We start from the raw sequence: 24,975 nt of genomic DNA, 5'->3' as shown, positions 1-24,975 counted from the left end.
GTCTCCCCTTCCGCATCCGCACCCCAGTCCAGGGCTGTGATCCCGAGCGTCAGCGGTCACGGAACTCCCATCCGCCCCTCCCTGGTGCCCTCACGACCCCAGGCCCGGGGGACCCCTTGCCCAGCTTCCTCGCCCCCTCTCTTGCCCTCGCAGGCCCCCCTCCTGGTAATCTGGCTCCTGCACCTAGGCGCTCTCACAGGCTCGTCGTCACCGCGTGTTGCGGGCCCCATCCTGCTTACTGTACCAAGCCCTGGAGGGAGCACATGGGCCAGGTCCCGGCGTGAACGCCCACTGGAGGTGGAGGGTTCCCAGGCCTTTGTGCCTGGCCAGGGCTCAGCCTCCGTGCCCACGGAGCTGTGTGCCTCCGTGGCACTGTGTGTCCCCCCGGTCCCCCCACCTGCAGAGCTGCCCCACTGGCGTCGACCTCAGAGGTTCCTGTCTCCACCAGCGCTTAGCCAGGCCTGCCCCTGTCTCCATGGCGGGGTGTTTCCACTTGCCCTGGAGTCACCGCCATCTCTTCCGTCTACTTTCCCACGTGTGATCATTGCTGCCCCTGGTGAAATCTGGTCGCCCTGGGTGTCCTCTGGGAGGCTCCTGGCCGTGGCCGTGGCTTAGACCCGCGTTCCCACGGCAGCGCCCTCCTTACTGGTCTTGGCACTTAAATGCTAAGGAAGGTTTCTGGAGCTTTCCTCTCTGCTCGGAACTCTGCCGGGGCCCCTAGGCAGCCCCAGGGAACTCTGAGCAGACCCCCGCCTGCAGGAGCTTCTGACCCGCTGCTGAGGCATGCCCACCCCCGTCCTCGGTCCCTGTTCCTGCCTCCTCCTCTCGGCAATGGGGGGTTCCTGCTGCGTCGCCGCAGACGCTTCTGTGTACAGAACAACGCTTTGCTGCTCCTGACCCAGGTCTGTCCCACCCACACTCAGCACGGTGCCCCAGGCCTTCCAAGCAGTAAGGAAGCGTTCACGAGAAACGTGTCACTCTGAGTGCACTGTCGACATCCTTCCGTTTGGAAGGGATGGTGAGAATGACTTTCAAACACGTGGTAAGTCCTGAGTGGCACCTCTTCCTGTGCCTGTGTTTTTTTCCTGTGAACCCTTGATGTTTAGTTCAGAGACCCACCCCCCCTCACCCCTGGGACAGACTCCCACTCCCGCTGCTTCCCCTGCTTTCCTTACCGCTCCTCCCCGCTGTCTCCCCACAGTCTGCGCCCCCCACAAGCAGAAATGTGCAGGTCCCTAGTATCTGGGCACATGCACGCTTCGTATAATCTGGATCACTGCCTCTGCTTGAGATGCAAGTTTTGGATCAAATGCTCTTACCCAGTTGTTGACTGCGAGTAATAAGCCTCCAGAGTTTACTGTGTGAATGAATCCCCCCTGCTCTTCTTTCTGTTTCTGCCTATGTACCTCGCTTGGATCCCAGTGTGGGCATCGGGTGAGGTGTATGGAAGGGAGAGATCCAGTTCAGATGGGGGCCTCTCGCAGGTTAGGGGGATGGCTGGACCCTTCTTCTCAGTGGAGAGAGTTAGTTCTGTCCACACTAGAAAAGCAAGCAAACCCCTGCCCAAGTGTTTACTCCTTTTGGAGTCTTCCCAGATCTACCTAAAAGGTTCTCAAAGCTAAAATGTTTTTCAGCTATCTTACAATAGAACTGTGGTGTTTATTTGTGGGAGACCACTTTGGGTATTGGGCTCCCTGGGATCAGTGATAAAGAACCCGCCTGCCAGTGCTGGAGACACAGGTTTGATCCCTGGGTCGGGAAGATGGCCCAGAGAAGGAAATGGTGACCCACTCTAGCACTTGCCTGGAGAATCCCATGGACAGAGGAGCCTGGTGGGCTACAGTCCACGGGATCGCAGTCAGACATGACTGAGCAACTCAACAGCAACAACTTCAGGTGTGTTAGCCCCAGAGCAGGTTATGTCAGGCGACTAACGGGAGGCTCCCTCTTCTCCGAGACACAGGAGCGACCTTGGCAGTAGAGACGTTGGTGAAAGGCGTGATGGGCACGTGGCTCCGTGATCAGCCTGTGTGTCTTGAGCGCCTCTGTGGAGGGCGTGGCCGTGTTCATGGGTGGGCAGTGGCTCTAGCTCCTTTTTGACAGTGAGATAAAACCCAGGCTCTTCAGGGTGACCTGCAGGGACTGCGGTGATTTGTCCTAAACTCCCTTGCCCAGAATTATTCTCCTTAGATGGCTTCCTTGGACTGTCAGTCCGCACAAGTCTCCTTGACCACGGTTATGTTAGGAAGATACCCAAACGCCCGCCTTTGTGCCAGCTCCACACGGTGTGGGAAGAGACGTCCCCGGACCCACGGTGGGCAGCCTGGGTGGCCCTCCCGCCTCGAAACGTCCGTCTTGAAAACAGCACTGTCACTGCCCGGGGCGCCTTAGCGTGTGTGGCATGGCGCTCACCACCGTCTCCTGGGCTCCCCTTCACGCCCCTGGCCGCCTACGCCACCGCATCTGGTGGTCGTGTGACCTGCTGTCCTCCCAGCGCCCCTCCCGCCAGCTTCGGGAAGAGTTGGGATCCACAGACAGAAAACAACCAGTACCGAGCACACGCGTGTGTTCACTAGTTGTGAACCCTGCGGCCCCGTTCGCTTTCTGTCTGGTGTGTGCCGCAGACAGCGATGCCGTCTAACACCCCACGTGTGTTTGCCTTCAGCAGTGCCTCCCTGGGTGTTTTCTTTTCAATTCAGGGTGCAGTTAGATAGGGTTTTGTTGTCGTGCCTTCCAGTGATCTTTGATCGAGGATAGCTTTCCCTGTGTTGCAGGGTGGGTGGTTGGGGGGCGAGGGAAGCGGGGACCTGGGCAGGGATGACCCTGGGTGTCCCTCCTTCAGAGGTCACCCTTTGGAACCAGCTGGACCCACGGCAGGGAGCCTGTCTGTCCACACTAGGAGTGATGACATCCTACGTGATAAATGAACCACGTTTCGGGATGTGAGTGGCTGTTACACAGGACGGGTTGGGGGGGAGCGTGAGTTCAGAAATGATGGGGAAGGGAAGTCAAGTTGGAGGAGGAGGAGAAGCAATTGGAACAGGACACTGTTGTTCAGTCGCATCTGATTCTTTGCGACCCCATGGACTGCAGCACGCCAGGCCTCCCTGTCCATCACCAACTCCCGGAGCTTGCTCAAACTCGTGTCCATAGAGTCGGTGATGCCATCCAACCATCACATCCTCAGTTGCCCCCTTCTCCTGCCCTCAGTCTTTCCCAGCATCAGGGTCTGTCAGGAACGGGACATGGCTGAGCAGTAAGAAACAGACGTAAATGTCCCTGCGAGCTCCAAGATAAAACTCAGCACCTTTTCCTGTACTTCTGTTGCTGCCCAAAGGCTCGTTTCTTTTTCTAGCCAACAATTCCAACACTTTTACTTTAAAAAAAAAAAAGGAATTAAAAAAACCCAACAACCCAGCACCTTCCCTCGTTCACAGCAGAGGAGGGGCATTGCCCTTGTCCTCTCTTCTTAAACCTGCAGAACTCTTAATAGCCCACTTTCCTGTGAGACCTCAGTCTCTTAGAAATAACTCATTCAAAGCTCAGGTGACTGCTATTGACTGTGGGAACTCATAGCATTTCGGGGAGCAGGGGAGCTGGAGGGAAGGGTTGGGCTCTGACTTTTCAGCAGCACAGTGCTCCTGCTAAGTCACTTCAGTCGTATCAGACTCTGCGACAGCATGGACTGTAGCCCACCAGGCTCCTCCGTCCATGGGATTCTCTAGGCAAGAATACCAGAGTGGGTTGCTATTCCCTTCTCCAGGGGATCTTCCCGACCCAGGGATCGAACCAAGATCTTAGATCTCAATGCAACGCCTCTGGTGTCAGCAGGCAGGTTCTGTACTACGGCTGCCACCTGGGAAGCCCACTGGATGTCTGCTTTCTCGAGTTTCTGAGCCCTGATGTCAAGTCCGCGGTGCTGCTGTGATGGAGGTGGGCGAGGATGTGGGACCCGGGCTGGTGACTGTGGGTTCTCTCACCTGAACTTGGAGCGCCTGGTGGGGTGGCGGGGGGTGGCGGGGTGTCCCCAGGCGGGCCTCTTGCCCAGACCCGGGCGCCTTCCTCCTCCGGTTGCCCCTGCTCCCAGGGCTCCCCCTCCTTTTCTCTTATCGAGCACTGGTTGTTTGCCTCTTGTTTCGTTTCCAAGAAGCGTAGCAGAGTATCTTTCCAGTAGGTTCTCCACTGTGCCTCAGCTAGCAAGCCTTGTTTGATGTTGCTTGTGACCAAAAAAACCCTTGTTAACAAATGCAGACACTGAGGCTGTCTACAGGGTTGCTTTGTTCGTGATCTTTCCGCGGCTTCTTGGGCTTCCATTCTTGCTCACGTCTCCCATGGCCCTTGCCTCTGGAAGTGGGGTTTCTGGTTGGGTGGCGCCCGTTTCTGCGTCCGTGCGTCCTGCCAGCTCATCTCTTCTGGGTTTGCTGACTGACATTCCCACGGGCAACTGTTTGCACGTGTCCATCACCCACAGCATCCCAGAGGTGACCTTTCGTTAACTGTTAATTTTTCCAGGTTTCATGGGAGAAGGAATCATTGTTCTAACTTTCCTTTTTTCTTTCTTTCTTTCTGCTACTAGGAAACTTGACTAATCTTTTCATATTTTTATTGGCCATTTGGATTTCTTTTGTGATTTCTGTCTTCTTTTTTTTTCAAGTAGCATGTGTATCTGTCTATTGGCAATGTTACAACTTCATATTAGGGACCCTCCATCAAATGAGTTGGGAAAATAACCGTTTTCCTAAGTTAAATTTGCTTTTCAACTTTACTGTGTTTTTGAAATAGATGTTTTTTTAGATTGAGAAGTGGTCAAGTCATTGAATCTTTTTTTTTTTTTTTTTTTTTTTAATGGAAAAGCCTTCTAAAGTGTTTGAGAAGGGACCAGAATGCTCCGGCAGGCGCCTGGAAACATGCATCTGGGCTGTGTTTTGCTGGTGGGGATAACTGCGTGTGCTCGCTGCATGTTGGTGGTGGGACCAAGAGGCGCGCAGCGTGGTGCATTTCCTTACTTGCTTCCTTGCCCAGCACTTTCTGGGAGCCTGCTTTGCTCGTGGCACTGGGGGGCTGTGGGAGTGTGTGGAGGAGTCTGCTCTGGGCCTGAGGACATTTCAGGGGTGGCAGTGTGGTACCCCCACCCCCTCGGGGAAAACAGGATTCTGGCCAGGGTTCCGGATTGTTTGCCTGTCCACCCCCCACTCCAGGACACTGAGTGTTGAGCACTGCGAGTGGCCAGCAGGCTTTCGGCATTTGTTGTAACGGTCTGTCGTTGGTACCATGAGCACGCTATGAAGTCAGACATTTAAATTCTGTTTTTATTTAACCATTTTACCAGATGTTTCCTGTGGTTTGACAGAGGTACCGTTTACTCGAAAGTTCACACTCCTGAGATCTGTAATGTTATGGACACTGTTGCTATAGACAGTGACTCTGTCGGGGCTGGATCTGGAAGACCGCTTTTGCATCATTTTTGGGTCGAAGATGTGTTTTTCCCCGGAACACAAATGCCATCTTCATCATCATCACATCATCTGTTACTGTTGTGATCTCCGGTTTATAAAAGGCCATAACGGGCTGATCAGCATTTATTCCCATAAACACCACGGTGCCGCCGTGGGCTGTACTTTCTGTGAGCCGGACCCAGGCATACCTTGGTTTTGTCTGTAAAACTCACCTGGGGAGGAAAGAACTCAGGTTTGGGGGCGGGTGAAGGTCTGACCTGGCCTGGCAAGGGGACTGAGGCTGGGGGGGTGTGTGTATGTCAGCGGGGGCGGGTGGTCCGTGACGCGGGGTGTGGGTGAGGACGCTGCAGACCTGTGCGTCCTGTGCAGCCACCCCAGACCAGATTCTGCAGGAGGAAGTCTGTTCCTACAGACCCCAGCGCAGGGAACACGGGGCGTTCTGACCTTCCTGCTCAGAGAGGCTCTTGCGGGCCATGCTGCTGCTCTGAGCACCGCCCCCCGAGCCCCCCAGCCTCTCGTGGGTTCCATTCAGCCTCCTTTTCAGAGACGTTTTTAAAAGGCCAATGTTCTGGAAGACCGAGGAGACAAAGGAGGAGGAAATGGCACGCTGTCATCCTGACGACCGAGCTCTTTTCTCGATCGGGGCAGTAAAGATGCAGGTCACCTTCTGGAAGGCACCCTCCGTGCAGAAAGTGCCCAGGAGCCCCGGGCCCTGCAGCCGGCCCCCCGCCCCCCATACACACACAGCGCGCCACCTCCCGCGGGGGGACTTTTATTCTGACGGGCCTCCCGCCCAGCCCGTCCTGCGCGGGACCGCCTGCCAAGTTTGGGAGGCCCACGGCTTTCTTGTGGGAGGACGCTGGGCTGTCTTCATGCTCTTTGGCAATGATTAAAGTGAGGTTAGTACCAAAAAAGCCCTTTCATTTTATTCCCTTATCCTTGCTTTTGCAAACCAGATGGCAACCCTGTATTTTCAGCTGTAATTGATTTAAACTCCGAAGGCAGCGGGGCTGGGCGAGGCGGCCCTGTCTCTGCTCCCTCTTCCTGCTCATCCCTCTGGCCTGCCAGGCGGCCCCCGTCCCAGAGTCACATCCCCACCCAGAGTCACATCCCCACCGTCGCCGCAGCCTCCGGTTTCTTCTGCGAGGGGCCGGGGCTCTTAAAGGGGCCGTGGCCCTGCCGCCGAAGTGAAGGCACTTGGGGAGTCGTTGCAGGAGCTGCCTTCCTGCGGTGGAAGCAGGCAGGTTTCAGGTGACGGCTGACGTGTTTCAGGCTGGCTGTCACGTGACCGGCTGCAGCCCGCAGCTCCGCGGAAGACGGGGTGCTTGTCCTTCCCACTCAAGTTCGGCCGCTCGGATTGCCTCCAAAAGGAGGGGGGGGTATGTTTTCGGTTTAGCGTGTATTCTTAAAGAAAATTACAAGGCAAATAAAAGCACTTGGCCACAGCTGAAGTCTGGAGGCTCTGACCTCAGCTATGTGACCACTTCCCTCCGCGGGGAGGGAGAGGAGGCCCTCCTCTGCGAGTGGATGGAGGGCCCGGGCATCCACTGGAGAGGAGGCCCCTAGTGGCCTCAGGACGCGGGGCTCTCACCACCTAACTCCACGAGCAGCCCCCTCCCCCTGGCCCTGGAAGGAAGCTGAGGTTCCCATGGAGATGAGGAGCCCACTTCCAGGGGATCTCACCTGTCCTGTCCGCAAGCCCGGCAGTTCCCTCGGGCTTGGGTTTCCGTCTGGTCATTTGGGGATCACGTATGCAGGGCAGCGGGTTGAGGCTGTGGATCAAGGCAGATCTGTCAGCTGTTCACTAATGTTACACGAATGATCGTTGTTACTAACAGTCGCCATCCTTGGATGACTTGAAGTCATTTTTAAAGGCCCGTAGTGAAAAACGAGAACCACAAATAGGGTATTTTGTGAGTCTCCAAACACTCAACCCCGACTGCAGTCCCTGTGTGTGTCCCTGGGGCCGTGGGCTCGGGTGAGCCGGCGATGGATGGACGGTCTTTGTTTATTTAGTTCTGTTTCAAATGCTTACATTATTCCCCAGCGTTTGTCTTGTGGACCACTTGGACTGTGTTTACAGAGGTGTTTGTGCTGTGGTTGTAGGCCAGACCTATGGTTCTGGAAACCCGTCGTTTTTGTCTCGTAGTGAGGGACACTACCAGCAATGATTAGTCAAAACGTCTAAGGACCGAGAGTTCAACACAGAGTTACCATGTGATCCAGCAAGTCCTCTCGTGCGCATAGACCCAAAGGAAGTGAAGGCATCTGTACACCTGTGTTCACAGTCCCCAGAGCAACCCAGTGTCCGTCAAGGAATGAGTGGGTCCGTGCAATGGAATACTGCTGCTGCTGAGTCGCTTCAGTCGTGTCCGACTGTGCGACCCCATAGACGGCAGCCACCAGGCTCCCCTGTCCCTGGGATCCTCCAGGCAAGAACACTGGAGTGGGTTGCCATTTCCTCCTCCAATGCATGAAAGTGAAAAGTGAAAGTGAAGTCGCTCAGTCGTGTCCGACTCTTAGCGACCCCATGGACTGCAGCCTACCAGGCTCCTCTGTCCATGGGATTTTCCAGGCAAAGTACTTAAAAAAGGAACCCAGTTCTGGCAGCTGGGTTGTACCCATGGATGTACCCTGAAGACCTTATGCAAAGTGAAATGTGCCGGTCACCAAAACACAGATAGTGTGTGATGTTCTTCAGTGGGGACTCATGTTCATCGCAGCAGCGAGGAGAAGGGTGATTGCCAGGTGGTTGAGGGGAGAGGACTGAGTTCATATTTAAGAGGTACAGAGTTTCACTTTGGAAAGATGAAAAATTTCTGGATGTGGCTGACGGGGATGGTTACACAACAATGCAGGTGGGGACTTCCCTGGTGGTCCAGTGGCTAAGACCCCATGCTCCCCACGCAGGGGCTCTGGGTTCCATCCCTGCTCAGGGAAGTAGATCCCGCAGGCCGCAGCTGAGGGCTTGCATGCCACAGCTAAAAGAGTCCTGTGTGCTGCAGTGAAGATTGCAGACCCCGAGTGCCACCATTAAGACGAAGTACCAAAAAAAAAACCAGTGCATGTATATTTAATGCCACCGAACTGTGTATTTTTAAATGACTAAAATAGTGAATCTTATGTGTATTTTGCCACAATTAAAAAAAAAAAGATTAAAAGAAAACCTTCCAAAGACTAGTGATTAACTTCAGTTCAAGTGAATAAACAGTAATGAATTTATTATGTGTTCAGCCTTTGTATTCCATGCTCAGCTGGGTTGAAGAGTGTGTAAAGAACTCGGAGGACAGATGGTCAACTCTCAGGCTAGGATGTTTGGGGCTTCATGGTTGGGGGTGGTCCTCATGTGAGGACCTGGGTGGGGGTGTGGTTTTTTTTTTTTTTTTTTAATTTAAAAGGTGATTGGGAGTCACCATTCCCACTTGATGTGGGAGGTCCTTGTGAAAAGGAAAGGGGTGTGTCACTCAGGATATTGGGTGATGGCCCTCCTGGGTTCTCTGAAGACATTTTTAGGATCATTAACTCAAGAGTTGGGGCGAGGGTGTGATGCCCTTTCAGGGTTGAACAGTCATGGTTCTCCTGGTTTCCTCTTCCGGGTGCCGGGTTTGGGATTAAATATTTGATTTTTAATAGCCAGATGCTACTGACATTACAGTAAAACTAAGCAGACACTATAGGGAAAGTCAGTCCTGAATTCAAGAGTTTGAAAATGAGAATATTTATCAAGAAATGCATTTTAATAAGTTGGGAAGTGAAGTAAGCCATCCACGTCGGGTTTTTGCAAATCCCTTTGGGGACTTGCTTAGAGAATGGAGATTGGTGATTCGTAATTTGCCTATCAGTTGTCCATTGATTAGTAGCCTTTCTTAGTGTCCAGGAATCCTTGAAATAATCTTGAAGAAATTGTAATCATGTTCTTATCTTGTAATTGAAGTAAAGAAAAAAAATAGCTCAGCTATCCTTTTCCTCTGGTTTTCAGAAAGATAAGAGTTCAGCCAAGACCATGTGGCTGGCTGCTCAGAGAGAATTAATTCACTAAATGCTTGAAATTTATACACTACATAATCTGCTGTCAGATGGAGGATCCCAAAGGCTCTTTAATAATCATATTTCCATAATTGATAATTATAATAACTGTTTTAAAGAATATTTGGTAGATGCCTCAGGATCTTTTATTAAATGAACATTTAATCACTGTATATACTCAATACTTAAATTCTCAAACGTTTTTAGTAAAGCTTTATAATAATTTAAATCAGTAATTTATTTTTCCTTGCAGAGTTTCTGATGTTAGTCAGGGTTGGTGGGTGGTTTTGAAAGAAAAACTGGCTTTAAAATTTTTGTTTAGTGTTAAATGAATGTGTTGAATTAGAACTTATCCTCTACTATCAAGAAGTCCATGGCTCCAAAATAAGACAAAAAGCTCATGTAGTTCTATGTCTCCTGCCCCCCCCCAAAAAAAATTTAAAAAAATGGGCAGATCTGAATAGACATTTCTCCAAAGAAGACACACAGACGGCCAAAAAGCACACGAAAAGATGCTCCACTCTCAGTACTGACCAGAGAAGTACAAATCTGAACTCCAACAGGGTGCCCCCTTGACGCCTGTCAGAAGGGCCGTCATCAAAAATCTCCAAAGAAAAAGTCCTGCAGACAGCGTGGAGGAAAGGGCTCCCTCCTAGACTACTGGGGGAGACGCAGGTTGGTAGAGCCGCTCGGAGAACAGGGTGGAGGCTGGTTACAAAACCAGAAGGAGAGCTGCCGTATCATCCCCAAGTACTGCTGCTGGACACAGTCCCCAAGAAACCGGAGTTGGAAACGAAACTTTGCTGCGCAGAGTTCATTGCGCACCACTGTTTACAAAGAGCAGAATACCGGAGCAACCAAGTGTCCATCGACAGATGAACAGGAGGTGCGGTACTAGTGTGCGATGGAATACTACTCAGCCACAAAATAACAGAATGATGCCGTGAGCAGTGACATGGATGAACCTAGCGATTATCGTACTAAGTGAAGTCACAGAAAGACAAAAACAGGGCACCCCTCACGTGTGGAATCTAGTTTTCTTAAAATTGATACAAATGAACTGATTTACAAAGCGGAAACAGACTTACGGATATCGGAAACAAAAGTACGCTTACTTAAAAGGGAGACATGGCAGGGCAGGGATGAATCAGGAGCTTGGGATGAACACATACCCACTGCTCCGCATAAGACAGGAACCCAGCAAGGGCCTACTGTACAGCACAGGGATCCCTGCTCAATATTCTGTGGTAACCTCTGTGGAAAAGATCTAAAAAAGAATGATTCTAAGTGTATGTAGCTGAATCACACCGCTGTGCCTGAAACTAACACAGCACCGTAAGTCACCTGCACTGCAGTAAAATTAAAAAGAAGTCCACGGGGTAGTGTGGAACTGCCTACTGCCAGCATCAGGGCTCCCCCGGTGGCTCAGCTGGTAAAGAACCTGCCTGCCAGTTCAGGAGATGCAAGAGACTTGGGTCCAGTCCCTGGGTCAGGAGATCCCCTGGAGGAGAAGGAGGCAACCCACTCTAGTGTTCTTGCCTGGAGAGTCCACGTGGACAGAGGAGCCTGGCGGGCTGCAGTCCATGGGGTCACAAAGGGTTGGACATGGCTGAACACAGACACACACGAGTCAGACACGACTGAACACACACATACACACACACAGCCGGACACGACTGAACACACACACACGAGTCGGACACGACTGAACACACACACACACACACACACGAGTCGGACACGACTGAACACACACACATACACACACACAGTCGGACACGACTGAACACACACACACCCGAGTCGGACACGACTGAACACACGCACACATGAGTGGGACACGACTGAACACACACACTGCCAGCATGGGAGCTGGATGCTGGGAACGTGCTTGCATTCAGGGGCAGGAGCACGGCTTTGTGGGTCGTGAAGGGCGGGAGGGAATTGCCACAAACCAGACAGCGCAGGAGGAAACATGCGGGTCCATCCTTGACAGGTGTGCGCACATGATGCAGGAACTTGTTTGTAATCTCTGTCTTTAGCCAGTACATCACAGTGTAGCTGAGTGAAAGAGGAGAAAAAGAGCGGAAGGGTTTCAGGAGGCTAGACGCTGCTATGGGACCAGGCTGCTGGAGGAGAACCGCTGCATCTTGGGTCCTGTTGTTGTAGGTGGAGTTCCAGTTGACTGCAGGTCTTGGAGTTATCCTGATTTCAGTATTCAGTTTTGCTGGCCTTGGTTCTTACTTCCGTTTGATTTTTGGTTCAAAATATGCTGTGCACATTGAAGGGAGTTACCTGTTCTTTCGATTTCCTTCAGAGTGTTGTCTAGTTCTAGGTACCACACTTAAAGCTGAAGGGCTTCCCTGGTGGCTCAGACAGTGAAGAATCCGCCTGTAGTGCAGGAGATCCCTGGGTTGGGAGGATCCCCTGGAGGAGGGCATGGCAACCCACTCCAGTTTTCTTGCCTGGATAAACCCCCTGGGTAGAGGAGCCTGGCGGGCTCCAGTCCATGGGGAGTCTGGTTCTGGGTACCACACTTAGACGTAGATGCTGCTTTGGAGAGCACACAGAGGTGGGTGACGACAGGAGGGTATGGTGTTGACGGGGTTAGGACTGTTGGCAGGGATGCTTGTTGGCTCAAGAGGATCCTGGGCGTGGCAGGGTGGACGCAGAAGCAGTTTTCTGGTGGCTGGAAGAAGAAATAGACTTTCTTGGGTTTTTTCCAAAGAGCAGACTGTCAATCACAGAATTATACTGGAATGTAGATTCCATTCATTGTACGGGGTGCCTTTCATTGGTGCTTTGCAGCCGTGGAGTGAACTGAGTGAGCCCCCGGCCCTGGGGGTGTCTGAGAAGTCGCCCTAAGGGGTCATGCAGGTGCGCTTCGATTCACACCCCTCTCCCATCGGTTGTTCACAGCCACCGCACCACAAAGCTCTCTTCCTCTGACCAGGAAGACGCATCCAGGCTTTTCACCATAAACAGTGTGCGGTGTCTTCCAGCGACTTGTCACCGAGTATGGAGTCAAGGCTAAGAGTGAGCCTTCCAAAGAGTTGGAACGGAATTAGAGAGGGGGCCCGGCTCCCACCCAGAAGGGGAGTGGAGATGGCATTCAAGGTGTTTTCAGACCACCCCCTTCCTGGTGGCAGGGCCTGGGATCGCTTCTCCAGTGACCCCTGGGCCAGACGCTGCCCTGGAGCTTCACGGGTTCCTGTCTCATTCAGTCCAGTTGGTGCAGGCTTTTCCTAAGAATCCGTTTGCTTTTTGGTCGGTTCACTTATGACTTGGGTGCTTGTGCTGACTTGGAGAAGGCAGTGGCACCCCACTCCAGGACTCTTGCCTGGAAAATCCCATGGATGGAGGAGCCTGGTAGGCTGCAGTCCATGGGGTGGCTAAGAGTCGGACACGGCTGATCGACTTCACTTTCACTTTTCACTTTCATGCATTGGAGAAGGAAATGGCAACCCACTCCAGTGTTCTTGCCTGGAGAATCCCAGGGACGGGGGAGCCTGGTGGCCTGCCGTCCATGGGGTCGCACAGGATCTGACACGACTAAAGCAACTTAGCAGCAGCAGCAGTAGCAGCTGACGTGTAGGAACGTCTGAGCAGGCATCGTGCAGAGGTCCGTGTGTCCAGAAGGGCCGTGTCTCCCCTCTGAGTCCCGGGCCGGCAGGTGGCTTCCGTTGTCCTGTGGCCTGAGCCCTGGGTACCACGTTTCTAGCCCGAGGAAGGCTTTTCCCCGGGGAATCTCAGCGTCAGACTGAGGGTGTGCGGGAGCTGCTGGCTTGACCCCAGCAAAACCGCTGCAGACACTGTCCATTTTAAGAGCCACCTCAGACTTCCCTGGTGGTCCAGTGGTTAAGAATCCATCTGCCAGCATGGGGAGACATGGGTTCGATCCCTGGTCCGGCGGGAGACTGCACATGCCGCGGAGCAACTGCTGAAGCCCGAGTGCCTAGAGCCTGTGCTCTGCAACAAGAGCCGCCACTGGGCTGAGAAGCCCGCGCGCCTGGACTGGAGAGTGGTCCCCGCTCGCGTGCGCGCACAGAAGCAAGGGCCCCGCCCGGCAGAAAAGCAAAGGGAGAAAAAGCAGGCGCTCTGGGCTGTCTCCGTGGGTGGATCCCCTGTGTCACCCTGCCTCTGTCCCTTGCCCGGCCGCCCCGCGTCCGTAGCCCTGCCGCTGTGAGAGGCGAGCCCCGTGGGCACTGCAGATGCTGCGGCTGTCGGGCGGGAGGAGAGACGAGACGCCTCCGTCCCTCCTTGGGCGCCCGGACTCTGTCCGATGCCAAGAATACGAGAGCTGCTTGTATCCCTTTTTTTAAGTGTTGTTCATTGAGAAAATGCCTAATGACAAACATCACTTACACATTTAGTAGCAGTAGGAATGCTAAGTTAATTTGTGTTTTATTGGTCTCAGCAACGCCTGCCTTCATTCGAAATGAGTGAGCACACACATGGGGCCCACGTGACGCGGTCGGGCCGCAGGCAGGGCCGGGCGCACGAGGTGTCCGTGCGGGGCCACCCTCCTGCTGCCAGTGCCCACTGCCAGGCCTGGCGCGGGAGGGCGGGGAGCTTCAGCAGTCGGGCTCTCGGTGTGCACCTCTTTTCTAAAACTTTGGTTTTTCCCTCTTGTCTCAGCTTATGATGGGAAGCATGCACAGGCTGTTCCAGTCGAGGAAAACTGTTCCCTTATTTACGTTGAGTCGAGCTGTTAGGAGGGCTTCCCAGGAGGTTTAAAAAAAACCTGCCTGCCATCGCAGGAGACGCAGGTTCAATCCCTGGGTTGGGAAAAGCCCCCTGGAAGAGGAAATGGCAACCCACTCCAGTATGCTTGCCTGGGAAATCCCATGGACGGAGGAGCCTGGCGGGCCACAGTCCATGGGGTAGAGAGACATGGCTGAGCACAAGCTGTTAGGAGAGTGGTCCCGCGTCGCGGGTCTCAGCGGTCTGGGAGCCCCGACTCCCCAAGTGAAGCAGGTTTCTGAGCGCCGGCCTGTTCTCGGGGCTGCAGCGTGTGGGCGCCTGGCGGCCTGGCCCTGCATCCCCGTTGGGTGTCCCTGGCGACAGGTGTCACAGACGACACCGTCTTCCCCCTTGGTCAAAGGCAGGGGTGGGCGGGCTCCCCCGTGCCCTGCCAGTGCCAGGTGGGCTGGGCACTGCAGCAGGGTCCCGGGTCCCTCTGTGTCCTGGGGAGCGGGGTTCTGAACGCCAGTTACTTCTCAGCTGTGTCCGGCCCGTGACACCCGGCTCACCGTTGAGTATCCCGGACAGCGTCTCTGCCTCACCTCCCAGCCTCGCAGTGCTGACGCCTTTCCTCTGAGCCCTGTGCCCTGCCGGGCTGTCTCGCCCCACACCTCCCTGCTTCCTGTCTGAAACTGGTGCTGAGGGGTGACGACACCCGACTAGGACGTCGTGGTCACACCCCCACGCCCCCCTCATGAGGAGGCAGGAGGGTGACCTGAGTCTGGATGACCTGGGGGGCGTTTTGAAGCAGGACGTGGGCGGAGGGAGGAAAACTAAGGATGCGGGAAGTGAAGGGGGAAAGCGCGTCACAGCTCTTGGCGCCTGGTGTGTGAATGCTCCTTAAATTCTGCTTTTTCAGAAGAAAAGTCTTTGCCTGCTGGGCATTTCCTCTGAAAGTTCCTTAATTCCCTTTCATTCATCACAGACCGTTAACTGGATCCCACATGATTCAGTTCAGTCGCTCAGTCATGTCTCTTTGCGACCCCATGGACTGCAGTACGCCAGCTTCCCTGTCCTTCGCCAACTCCCGGACCCAAACTCATGTCCATTGAGTCGGTGATGCCATCCAACCATCTCATCCTCTGTCGTCCACTTGTCCGGCCTTCAGTCTTTCCCAGCATCAGGGTCTTTTCCAGCAAGTTGGCTGTTCACATCAGGTGGCCAAAGTATTGGAGTTTCAGCTTCAACATTAGTCCTTCCAATGAACACTCAGGACTGATCTCCTTCAGGATGGACTGGTTGGATTTCCCTGCAGTCCAAGGGACTCTCAAGAGCCTTCTCCAACACCACAGTTCAAAAGCATGAATTCTTCAGTGCTCAGCTTTCTTCACAGTTCAGTCCTCACATGATAGATACATCACACGATACCTGTCCTTTAACAGTTCACTTAGTGAATGGTTGTTTAAAACTCTGCGCTGTGCTCAGCTCCAGGGAGCGGGCAGGGCGTGGAGGGTGAGGACCTCCGGTCCCACTGGGGAGGCTGCCGTGTCCCCCGGTGCTGTGACCCTCGTGCACACACAGGTCCCCGCTGTGTCCTCCAGCCTCGTGGTTTGGGGGTCAGGGGGCCTCCCAGAGCTGAGGATGGAGACGGGGCGAGGCGGGGGCTGCCCGGGGCTTGCCGAGCGCCCAGTTGCCGCCCTGCCTCCATCTCTCAGCCTCTCAGGCTGAGTGTTCATTGGCTCCACCTCGGGCCTCTTCTCTGAGATGCTGGCACCTGCCGCCGGCCTGGTCCCTGTCCTAAACCCAGCAGGTCAGCCAGCTAGGGGAGTGTTCAGCACCCCGTGGCCACCCCGCCAGCTCAGGGGTGTTCCTGAAGTATGGGAGCCCAGGATGGGGTAGGGGACACGGGGGCACTGACCTGGGTCCAGGAGCTACGGCCTGTGGACCCCAGGGCACCAGAACATTTCCTCGAAAGCACTAAACTGCTTCATTCTGCTTCCCTCCCTGGCCTAAGAACTTGGAGCCTGTTGGTTTAGCTAACTGCTGAGAATGGGAAGACAGACCTTCCTAGGGGTTTGCTGCAGCTCTGGGCCCCATTGGTAAAGGGCAGGGAGCCCTGCGTTCACGAGGGTGCGTGCTGAGGGCGTCCCGCACGGTCCCACTGCCTGGGGCCAAGTATGCATTCCCCTGGGGATGTGGAGGGCAGAGCGGCAGCTCGTGGGAGCCTGGCCCGGATGCTCTGTCCCAGAGGACGGTGTCCCCTTCCTACTCGCGAGCCCCTTGCCTTCTTTGTGGCAGCGCCCTCCCCGGGGTGAGGATGGGCCCCTGGGGGGTGGACCCGGGACCCTGAACCTTGTGTTCTCGGGCGGTCCCCGGCACCCACCACCCAGGAGGCCTCTGGGCCCCTCGCGGAGCAGATGTGTCCCTAAGGAGGGTGGAGGCGCCGCGAGTCGCGGGCAGGAAGCGTGTGGTTTTGGGTCCGGGAGCACGTGACTCCCGGGAAGCGGCGGAGCCCGGGGGTGATTCACTGGGGGAAGGAAAACGACGTCTGTGCCCAAGCTCCGGGAACCGGGAAAAGGAGCTTGGAAGTGTGAGTAATGTGTAATTTACTAAAATTAACCAGCGACTTCTTCAGACAACGGTTTCTGGGTGTTTTCGGTGTGTCTTCTGGTCCTCGATGCCCGCTGCGTCCTGCCTGCAGGGGCCCGTCTCCCCTGTTCACTCCTCCCGCATCCGGCGTGACACGGGACAGACCCTCCGCTGCTCGGGCACCCTCCCCAGAACAAGGCTTCAGTCCCTGACCCTTCAGAGCGGCTGCCCAGTTGGGCTGGGTGGTGTCTGGGGCCTCAAGGGGCTGGGCTTGTGTGAGCCTCCCTGCCAGCCTTCTGCCCACACCTCCCCTCCGGTGCCCGGATTGTGAGCCCCTGAGCAGGGCTGTGTCTTCCTCCCATAACCGTCACGAGATAGGGGCTTGATCAGCGTTGGTGGACAGGCATGGAGCCTGAACTGCACAGGGGCTTGTCCCAGTGACGCGACCAGCCCGCGACCTCTCAACAGTTCGTGATGTGATGTCTAGAAACCTCATTTTTCGGGGAAATTATGTCAGGGAGGCAGTTTATATAGAACATCAAACACTAGAGGGAAAGTATCAGTCGGTCAGTTGTGTCCGGCTCTGTGCGACCCCCTGGACTGTAGCCGCCAGGCTCCTCTGTCCATGGGATTCTCCAGGCAAGAATACTTGAGCGGGTTGCCATTTCCTTCTCCAAGGGGATCTTCCTGATGCAGGGATCGAACCCGTGTCTCCTGCATTGGCAGGACTCCTGACTGACTGAGCTACGTTAAGGGAAGAAACACCCTGTTCAGGAGAAGCCCACCCACCTCGGGTCGGAGGGCTGGTGTCGCTGCTGTGTGTCGGCGTCCGCGGTTACGACTGTGGCGCCTTCTGTATAAAGGCCAGCAATGTGCTCTGAATCTACACAGGAAGACGATACATTACGGACAGGCTGGTTTCAGAATTAAGGGCTTTTTTTCCCTATTCTTTTTCTGGTCTCATAATTCTTTGTAAGTTGCCGGGATCTGTGGGACGTGTATGGAGCATCTCGTCTGGACTGTCTGACTTGTCTGTGATCGTCTTCATGGGCTGGAAGTTTGTCCTCTAATCGTGTCTAAGTCACTCTGTAGAGTCCACCAGAGGATGGGGGGAGCGGGTGAGGACACCCACGAACTGCACGGCGTGCCGTGTGCGGTCAGGTTGTGCTGCAGCTGATGAGCTCACAGGTGGCTTGTTCCGCCCGCACGATTCCGCACCTGTGTAGCCTTCGGTCCCTGTTCAAGACCCTCCCAGGTGGCCCCCATGCCCACACGGCGGCTGAGGACACCGGCTCCGGGGATGTGCTGGCAGAACCAGACTGGTCTCCTGCATCACCGCCCCCGCCTCCCCAAGCCCCAGTGCCATCCTGATGGGCACAGACTGCATCTGTGGGACAGCTGCTCAGGCCCCAGGGCCTCGCCCTCACCTGCCGTTTCTCAGTGGTCGTGGGCAGGGCGCTGGGCACGAGGGTGCCAGGCCGAGTGGGCTCTCAGATGCCCTGGGGGGCTCCAGGGACACAGGAAGGCAGGCTCACTAGCGGGGTGAGGGGAGGATGGCTCTCTCGCAAGCCTGCGCAGGGCACTCTGGCAGATCCAGGGCCAGAGCCAGGCTCACCAGTTGGGGGGTGTCGGCGGCCCAGGTGTGTGGACGGTCCCTTCCTGCTGGTGCCATGGAGCGGACTCCAGACCCTGCGAGGGCACCGCTCCCCAGCGCCCACCCAGGCTAGCTTGCCGGCCCCTGGTTCCCCGCGGGCTATTGGAGGCGCCCTGAGGCGGGGTGATGACGGAGTGGTCCCTCCCCTTGGCAGAGAAGGCTGGAACGATCGGTGTGAGCACGGCCACGGCCCCCTTCCCTACCCAGAAGCTGTCAGGCATTCCCGTCTGAGCGCGCGCTGTTCTCTTTTCAGGAATAAGACGGCCAACGGGGACTGTCGGAAAGACCCCCGGGAGCGGAGCCGCAGCCCCATCGAGCGGGCCGTGGCCCCCACCATGAGCCTGCACAGTGGCCCCCTGTACGCGTCCCTGCCCAGCCTGAGCATGGAGCAGCCCCTCGCACTGACCAAGAACAGCCTGGACGCCGGCAGGCCGGCCGGCCTCTCGCCCACCCTGGCCCCGGTGGAGCGGCAGCAGGTACACCTCTGTCGGGGGGGCGGGACCCCATTGCCGGGCTGTGCCGGGAGCACCAGCTGTGTGGGTTACTCCGCGTGTAGGCCCCGCTCCTTAGGCTGAGCGGCCTCAGAGAAGCGGCAGTGTCTGGGGGGCTGCTGCTTCTCTGCTTCTCACAAGGAGGGAATGGCCTGGACTTGCCGTGTTTCTCACCGTCTTCCTCGGCAGCTCTTTGGGGATCAGTGTGATGATCCCAGGGGGACTCTGACACGAACCCCTTACGAGGCCACACGGCTGGAGTGCAGTGCCAGGCTACTCTGCTCGGGGCTGGGGCCCTAGGAAGTCTGGTCAGAACCCTGTGATTGGCAGACGAGGACTGTTTTTAATATATACATACATAAAGGAAAATAAGGGAACTAAGTTGTCAATAAACACAGACTGTTTGGTAGGAACAGAGACTTAAAAAACAGGCTCCTGGGGGAAGAGCTGATAAAGGGAGGCATTAACCGTGCAGTTCAGAAGCACGGCGTGAACCTGTGGTTCCTCTCTCTCAACTTCTGGGGCCTGGGGCCCAGCAGATCCTCAGTCAGGGTTTGCGCGAGACTCCTGGACACGGATGTGAGCACGAGGAGGTGCCGGAGCCAAGCTCAGCCTCCAGGCTGCTACCGCAGCCCCTGCCCAGGCCTGCTTCTGACCCCATCTGTGCCCCCTGCTCGTGGGCGCCCTCAGGTGCTGGGTGAAGTTTCACTGCGGCTCCCAGGAAGGCTGATGAACGGTTGCGCTTTCTGCCTTAAAGCCCCAAATCACGACCCTGTTTGTTTCCCTTTTTTTTTTCAACAAAACTGGGTATATAGACAGCTGCTTTGTGTAAGTAGTGTGTTAGAAGCTGGTCAAGCAAGATGCAGGTGCTCACACAGTTCGAGTCTGGAGGAGCCAGGTAATCAAGTGAGCCAGACTGTTCATGTATCAGTTGGGGGGAGTCAGGGGGAGCTACCAGGTAGGGAACACTCACCGGTGCTGCAGGAAGGAAGGAAGTTATAGCTAGAGGCCCTGGGCATCTCCCAGAGCAGTGGGTGCAGCCAGGCTTTGGAAGGGCGGGCCGGACCGGGCCTGAGAGCTGGACGGGAGGCCGGCCCCCTTCCTCCCCTGGCTCCGGGCCATCTCTGCATCCTTCTCTCTTGCTGTGTATGGATCGCATGGCCAGCTTGGCGTGGGTGTCCCCCAGCTCCCAAGTTCCCCGAGTCTCCTCCTGCCTTAGCCGCAGCCCCGTCTGGAGGGTGGGGGGCAGGTTACTCAGCGAAGGCACGTGGGGAGAGCACAGACTCAGCGGTTTGAACAGACCCTCCAGAAGTGACTGGACGCCTGGACCTGACCACGGCCAGGCCCCCAGACCCATCTTAGGTCATGCTCCAAGCCCCTCAGGTCCTATTCTTCCCATTTCACAAAACGAGCTTAGAAGGTGAATGAAGGTCCTGCCTAACAGGCGGGCACCTCGTTCTCCGAGTCTCAGAGCCACGTTCCCTCCTTTCCACTGTTTCTGTCCCCATGGCAAGGTGTCATGCCGGCTCCCGGTGGCTCTGCTCTGCTGCCGACATGTGGAACCATCAGTAAAGCCCCGAGGTCTTTGTTCTCAGGCTGCTGCTGCTCAGCCTCACCTTCTCTCAGCTCGGGTGTGTGCTCTTCCTTGTTAGACCCGGAGCACACGCCTGCTCTCTCAAATGGAGCCAGATCTGCATTACAGACCCGCCCACTTCCCATCCCTGGAAGGTCTGCTCTGCAGGCCTCCACAGGAGCTACCGTCCTGGCTCTTTACGGGAATGCCGGGGGGTGGACAAGCCCCGATCCCCTTGCTGACCTGCTGCCGTCACTCGGCCTCGGCTGATACCCAGCTCCCTCGAGCTGTCTGGCCACCTCCGTCTTGTCTGGGGCTATCAGGACCCTTCCTGGCTGCAGCCTGAGAGTGAGGTTGGCTCACAGGTGTTTTCATCCGGGTCGGGGGATGTCTGGCAGGGTGCCTGCTCAGGGTGGCTTCATGCCTCACAGAGGAGGTACCTGAACAGGGTCTTGAAGGGTGGGTGGAAGTTGCCAGGCAGGCAGTGTGGTGGTCTTGGGGAAGGCCGACGGGGTAACGCTGGTGTGTGACTCACACTGGGAGAGGCTCCTCCATCTCAGTCGTCACTTGCATGGTCGGAATAGAGATGAGCAGAACTGGGAGTATCTTGGAAGGTCCTAGAATGGCTCAGAGAAGCTCTGGGGTCTGGGGGACACACCCTGGGTGTCCCTTTGCAGGGGGCCCTCCCCCTGCTGTCCGCCCACTGGTCTCCCCACTTGGTGACCGTCTCATTTCAGCCCAGCAGCCGAGCCTCTGTCCTCGGCTCGGTGACTCACAAGGTTGCTGCTCAGAGGGGGCCCGGCACACCTCCTCGGCGCTTGTTCACTGTGGATTTGGGTCCTTGAGCTTCAGAGTGGGAACCACGAGGCGGAGGAGGGGCTTGACCAGATCTGCCTTTGGGCCTGGAGAGGTCTTGGGGGGGCGGTGCTTGGCAGGAAAGGGGTGCTGGGGAGAAGGCCCCATGCGCACTGATGGGGGCTCTCCCGGTTCAGTGGGTGCCCGGCCAGGCTGAAGGGCACCGGGGTGGCCGTCCTGCCTCGGAGCGGGGTTGGAACGCAAGGGCGGGGTGGCCGGGTGGGGTCCGCATCGCCTCCCTCTCCGCGCTCGCCACTCACACCAGCCTTCCCCCGCAGAATCGGCCCTCGGTGATCACGTGCGCCTCCGCCAGCGCCCGCAACTGCAACCTCTCGCACTGCCCAGTGGCGCACAGCGGCTGTGCGGCCGGCCCGGCCAGCTACCGGCGGACCCCGAGCTGTGAGTGCCCGCGCGTGCCCCCCATCCCCCAACAGGGCGGGGGACTCAGCACCCCTTACCCTCCTGTTCCCAGAACGGCGGCCTCGGGGCCCCTGCGGAAGGCGGCGTTGTCCCAGCACAAAGGCGCTGGGCTGGGCGGGGGGAGCAGCCCGTGGGCCCCGCCCTCCAGGCCCCCCTCGAGTCAGGGTGGTCGTCGCCGCCGCCCTGTGTGCATGAACGTGTGCGCACACGGCCCCGGGCGGCAGGCGCAGAGACGGGACCCGCGCCGGGGTCACCCTCTGTGCGGTCCCCCCTCTGACTGCCGTCCCCCCACTGTCCTCCAGCCACCTGCGACCCCGTGGTGGAGGAGCACTTCCGCCGGAGCCTGGGCAAGAACTACAAGGAGCCAGAGCCGGCCCCCAACTCCGTGTCCATCACGGGCTCCGTGGACGACCACTTCGCCAAGGCCCTGGGCGACACGTGGCTCCAGATCAAGGCGGCCAAGGACGGCGCGTCCAGCAGCCCCGAGTCGGCCTCGCGCCGGGGCCAGCCCGCCAGCCCCTCGGCCCACATGGTCAGCCACAGCCATTCCCCGTCCGTGGTCTCCTGAAGGGAGCGCCGCCCTCGGACACCACTTCCATCTGCATGGTTTGCCTGAGCTTTGAACAGTCAGCGCTTAAAAAAAATGGAAAAATTGGGGGGGAAAATTTGGTGGGAGAGGGAGGGATGGTTTATTCGCAAAAACCACGTGGTGGGGTTTCTATTGTGTTTCGTTACTTGCTTGGTCTTCGTCCTCGGGGCCCTCAGACATGCTGGCGGCGCCGCGCGGGGCACCTCTGTCCGCGGGCGCCCGCACGCCCGCCTCGGTTACCAAAGACGCCTGGACCAGGTCAGCGCCCTGCGAGGCCGGGTCGCCACGGCTCGCGCTTTCTCAGTCACAGGCCAGGCCACTGGCGACCCAGATGCTCTGTGCTTTTTCGTTCGCTTCTCGAGACCCGGGCGTGTGCGGCTCCGCTTCCAGCCTGCGTGTGTGCGTGCCTGTGTGTGTGCGTCTACTTGAAGAGAACAGGACTGTCGTGTCTGATTTGCACTATGGGAGGAGGACTCGAGTGGCCTGCCTGACAGCTTTGTGCGAGACGCTGGTGCTCTGAGGGCAAACTGCTGAGAAACAGAGGGTTTCAGGATGACATTTGTGACCATTTGTGTTTTTTGTTGTTTTTTAATTTAGACAAAACCGCTTTGGAAAGGGGAAGTCTCATGCAGGTTATAGGTCTTTCTCTGTCTAGGTTTCAGGTGCTTGCAACTGGACTGCAGACTCTTACCAATCACGGGCATTTTACCTTTTCTGAACACTGCAGTTTGTTAGGCTAGAGCTGAAGTTGGAGGAGCCTGTAGTGCTTTCAACAGTGATGCATGTTTTAATGGATAAAAATAGCTGGTTTCTATTAACTGTATAGACAGTAAACAAAAAATCCTTAATACTTAACTAGCTTCTTTTCAGAATGCGTTTTATTTTTGTCAGTTACAGTCCTAGATATACTTACTGCTGGTACAGTTGTACTCTAAGATTTGTATTTGATATCCACGTTACTCCCTGGCAGGCCCTGGACGCGGGCGGGCGAGTGGCTGGTCAGCGGCCGAGTAGTATGCTGGAGCGGTGGCCGCAGGCTGACAGCATCGGCTATTTTCTGCCTCCCTGCCTGCTCCCGCGCTCCCAGGGGAGTTGGGACTGGTGTCTCCCAGCTTCCCTCTCGATACAGAAACTGCTCTGCTCCCTTGGCCGGACAGCAGATGCCCGACAATCTGACGCGGTGTTTTTGTGTGCTTCCTCTCGTACGCTGGGGCCAAGGCAGTATACATTCCTCTGACTTTATACAGTTATTACTGCATTTATTATTGTTTGCTATAGTCATAGCTACTAACTAGGAATTAGGCGAAGAAGCAAGCATGACAGACCCAGCTGTGGATGTTCGACAGCTGCTTTTGTGTCCGGGAACCTTTTCTTGGGCCCCGCCCCTTCCGGGCGCCGCCTCCCGCCCCGCCCACCAGGGCTCTGGGTGCCCCCTGGCCTGGTCGTCAGTAGGAGAAAGATACAGGTTGGCTGGTGACTTTTACACAGTTGGCACTGGGTGACCAGGCGGGCGTTGGGTTCCTGGGGCTGCAGGTCTTTGAAGAGGCAGGAGGAAGGCGTCGTCCCCCCCCCCGCAACCCCGCACGCATTTCCCTCCCACTTCACTGGGCTTCCAGGCTTTTGCATCCAGGCCCCTATATTTTCTGTAGGAAAAAAAAATCATCGAGAACACTTTTTTTATATAGGTAACTTTAAGACCATCATTACGCTGTGCGTAAAGAATGTACAGAGAAATTTGTAGGTATTTTTTGAAGAACAATTAATTTGTTAATGATATGTAGCTATTTAATTTTTCCCTTTTCCTATTGTAATCATTCATTTTTTTTTTTTGTTTGGAAAAAAAAGTTGATCTTTTTTTTTTTTTCGTCTTAGATTTGTCTGTAAAAGTGCAGGAACACAGTTATTCTATGAGAACACTGCATCTGCCTTAATAGCCACTAGTTTGTTATTGCTACAGGCTACTGAGCGTCGCCCAGGAAAACGACCCACTGCCGGCGGCTCTGTGCAGAACGGGCTCGGCGGGCGCCCGCCAGCGAGGACATCGCTGGGGAGGGGGAACTGGAGCGCTGAGGGCCGGGTCCCTGCTGGGAGCGGCCGCCTGGGAGGGGCCCCGGGCAGGGGGACACTCCCCGGCCTCAGGGCACAGAGAGGTTCTCCACAGAGCCAGGCCATCCGCAGTGCGTTCAGACCATTCTCTCCGTGTTTGTAAATCTGTAATATACCATTCTCTGTGGCCTGTTTTTCCTGGAAGAAGAAGAGAAAAAAAAAAAAAAAAAAGGTTTGGCAGGCCATCTTTTTTTTGTACTTAAAAGTAGCCTTAAGAACAATAATAAAGTGCTCTTAAACCACAAACTGTCAGGGTGATTCTTGGGCCCTGGGGACGGTGGGGTGGGCTTAGTGCCTGGGGTCCAGTGGCCTCTGGTTTAAGTCCCACGTCGGCTGGAAAACTAATTTTTAACTCTCAAAGAGAAGCATCATTTAAAACCTACAGCAACCCAACTCAAGACTCATCATTGACTTTGCTTCCTTGCCCAAGATAAAAGGGCCCCCGCTCCTGGCTTCCATGCCCTGCTCAGTGGCCACAGAGGCGCAGCCCCAGGAGGAAGAGTGAAATCAGCCTGAGTGACCCCAGCAGGGCG

The 24,975-nt window shown here is 56.0% G+C and overlaps 2 protein-coding genes across 15 annotated transcripts in view; one reads left to right on the top strand and one right to left on the bottom strand.

Annotated features, from left to right (window-relative positions):
• Window positions 1-24,688, top strand: part of VGLL4 (vestigial like family member 4) — a 156,550-nt gene extending 131,862 nt beyond the window's left edge. For 11 of the 12 annotated variants that reach the window (XM_070776873.1, XM_070776876.1, XM_070776871.1 and 8 more), the window contains 3 exons: window positions 18,662-18,884; window positions 21,606-21,726; window positions 22,050-24,688. In XM_070776873.1, coding sequence (XP_070632974.1) covers window positions 18,662-18,884; window positions 21,606-21,726; window positions 22,050-22,315 — 610 coding nt within the window. In that variant the 3' untranslated portion in view covers window positions 22,316-24,688. Of the gene's footprint in view, window positions 1-6,271; window positions 6,356-18,661; window positions 18,885-21,605; window positions 21,727-22,049 lie in introns of those variants that run through there. The other variant, XM_070776880.1, reaches the window with a different exon arrangement.
• ATG7 (autophagy related 7) overlaps window positions 6,215-24,975 on the bottom strand; it is a 293,009-nt gene continuing 274,248 nt past the window's right edge. For 2 of the 3 annotated variants that reach the window (XR_011563076.1, XM_070776866.1), the window contains one exon: window positions 6,215-7,228. Coding sequence is in view for 1 of the 3 variants with exons in the window: in XM_070776866.1 (XP_070632967.1) it covers window positions 7,202-7,228 (27 nt within the window). In the remaining 2 variants the exon portion in view is untranslated. The remainder of the gene's footprint in view (window positions 7,229-24,975) is intronic. The other variant, XR_011563074.1, reaches the window with a different exon arrangement.

The sequence above is a fragment of the Bos indicus genome, chromosome 22, assembly GCF_029378745.1.
Source record: "Bos indicus isolate NIAB-ARS_2022 breed Sahiwal x Tharparkar chromosome 22, NIAB-ARS_B.indTharparkar_mat_pri_1.0, whole genome shotgun sequence".
Lineage (NCBI taxonomy): Eukaryota > Metazoa > Chordata > Mammalia > Artiodactyla > Bovidae > Bos > Bos indicus.
The sequence above is the reverse complement of the archived record's forward strand: the minus strand, read 5'-3'. Positions and strand labels throughout refer to the sequence as shown.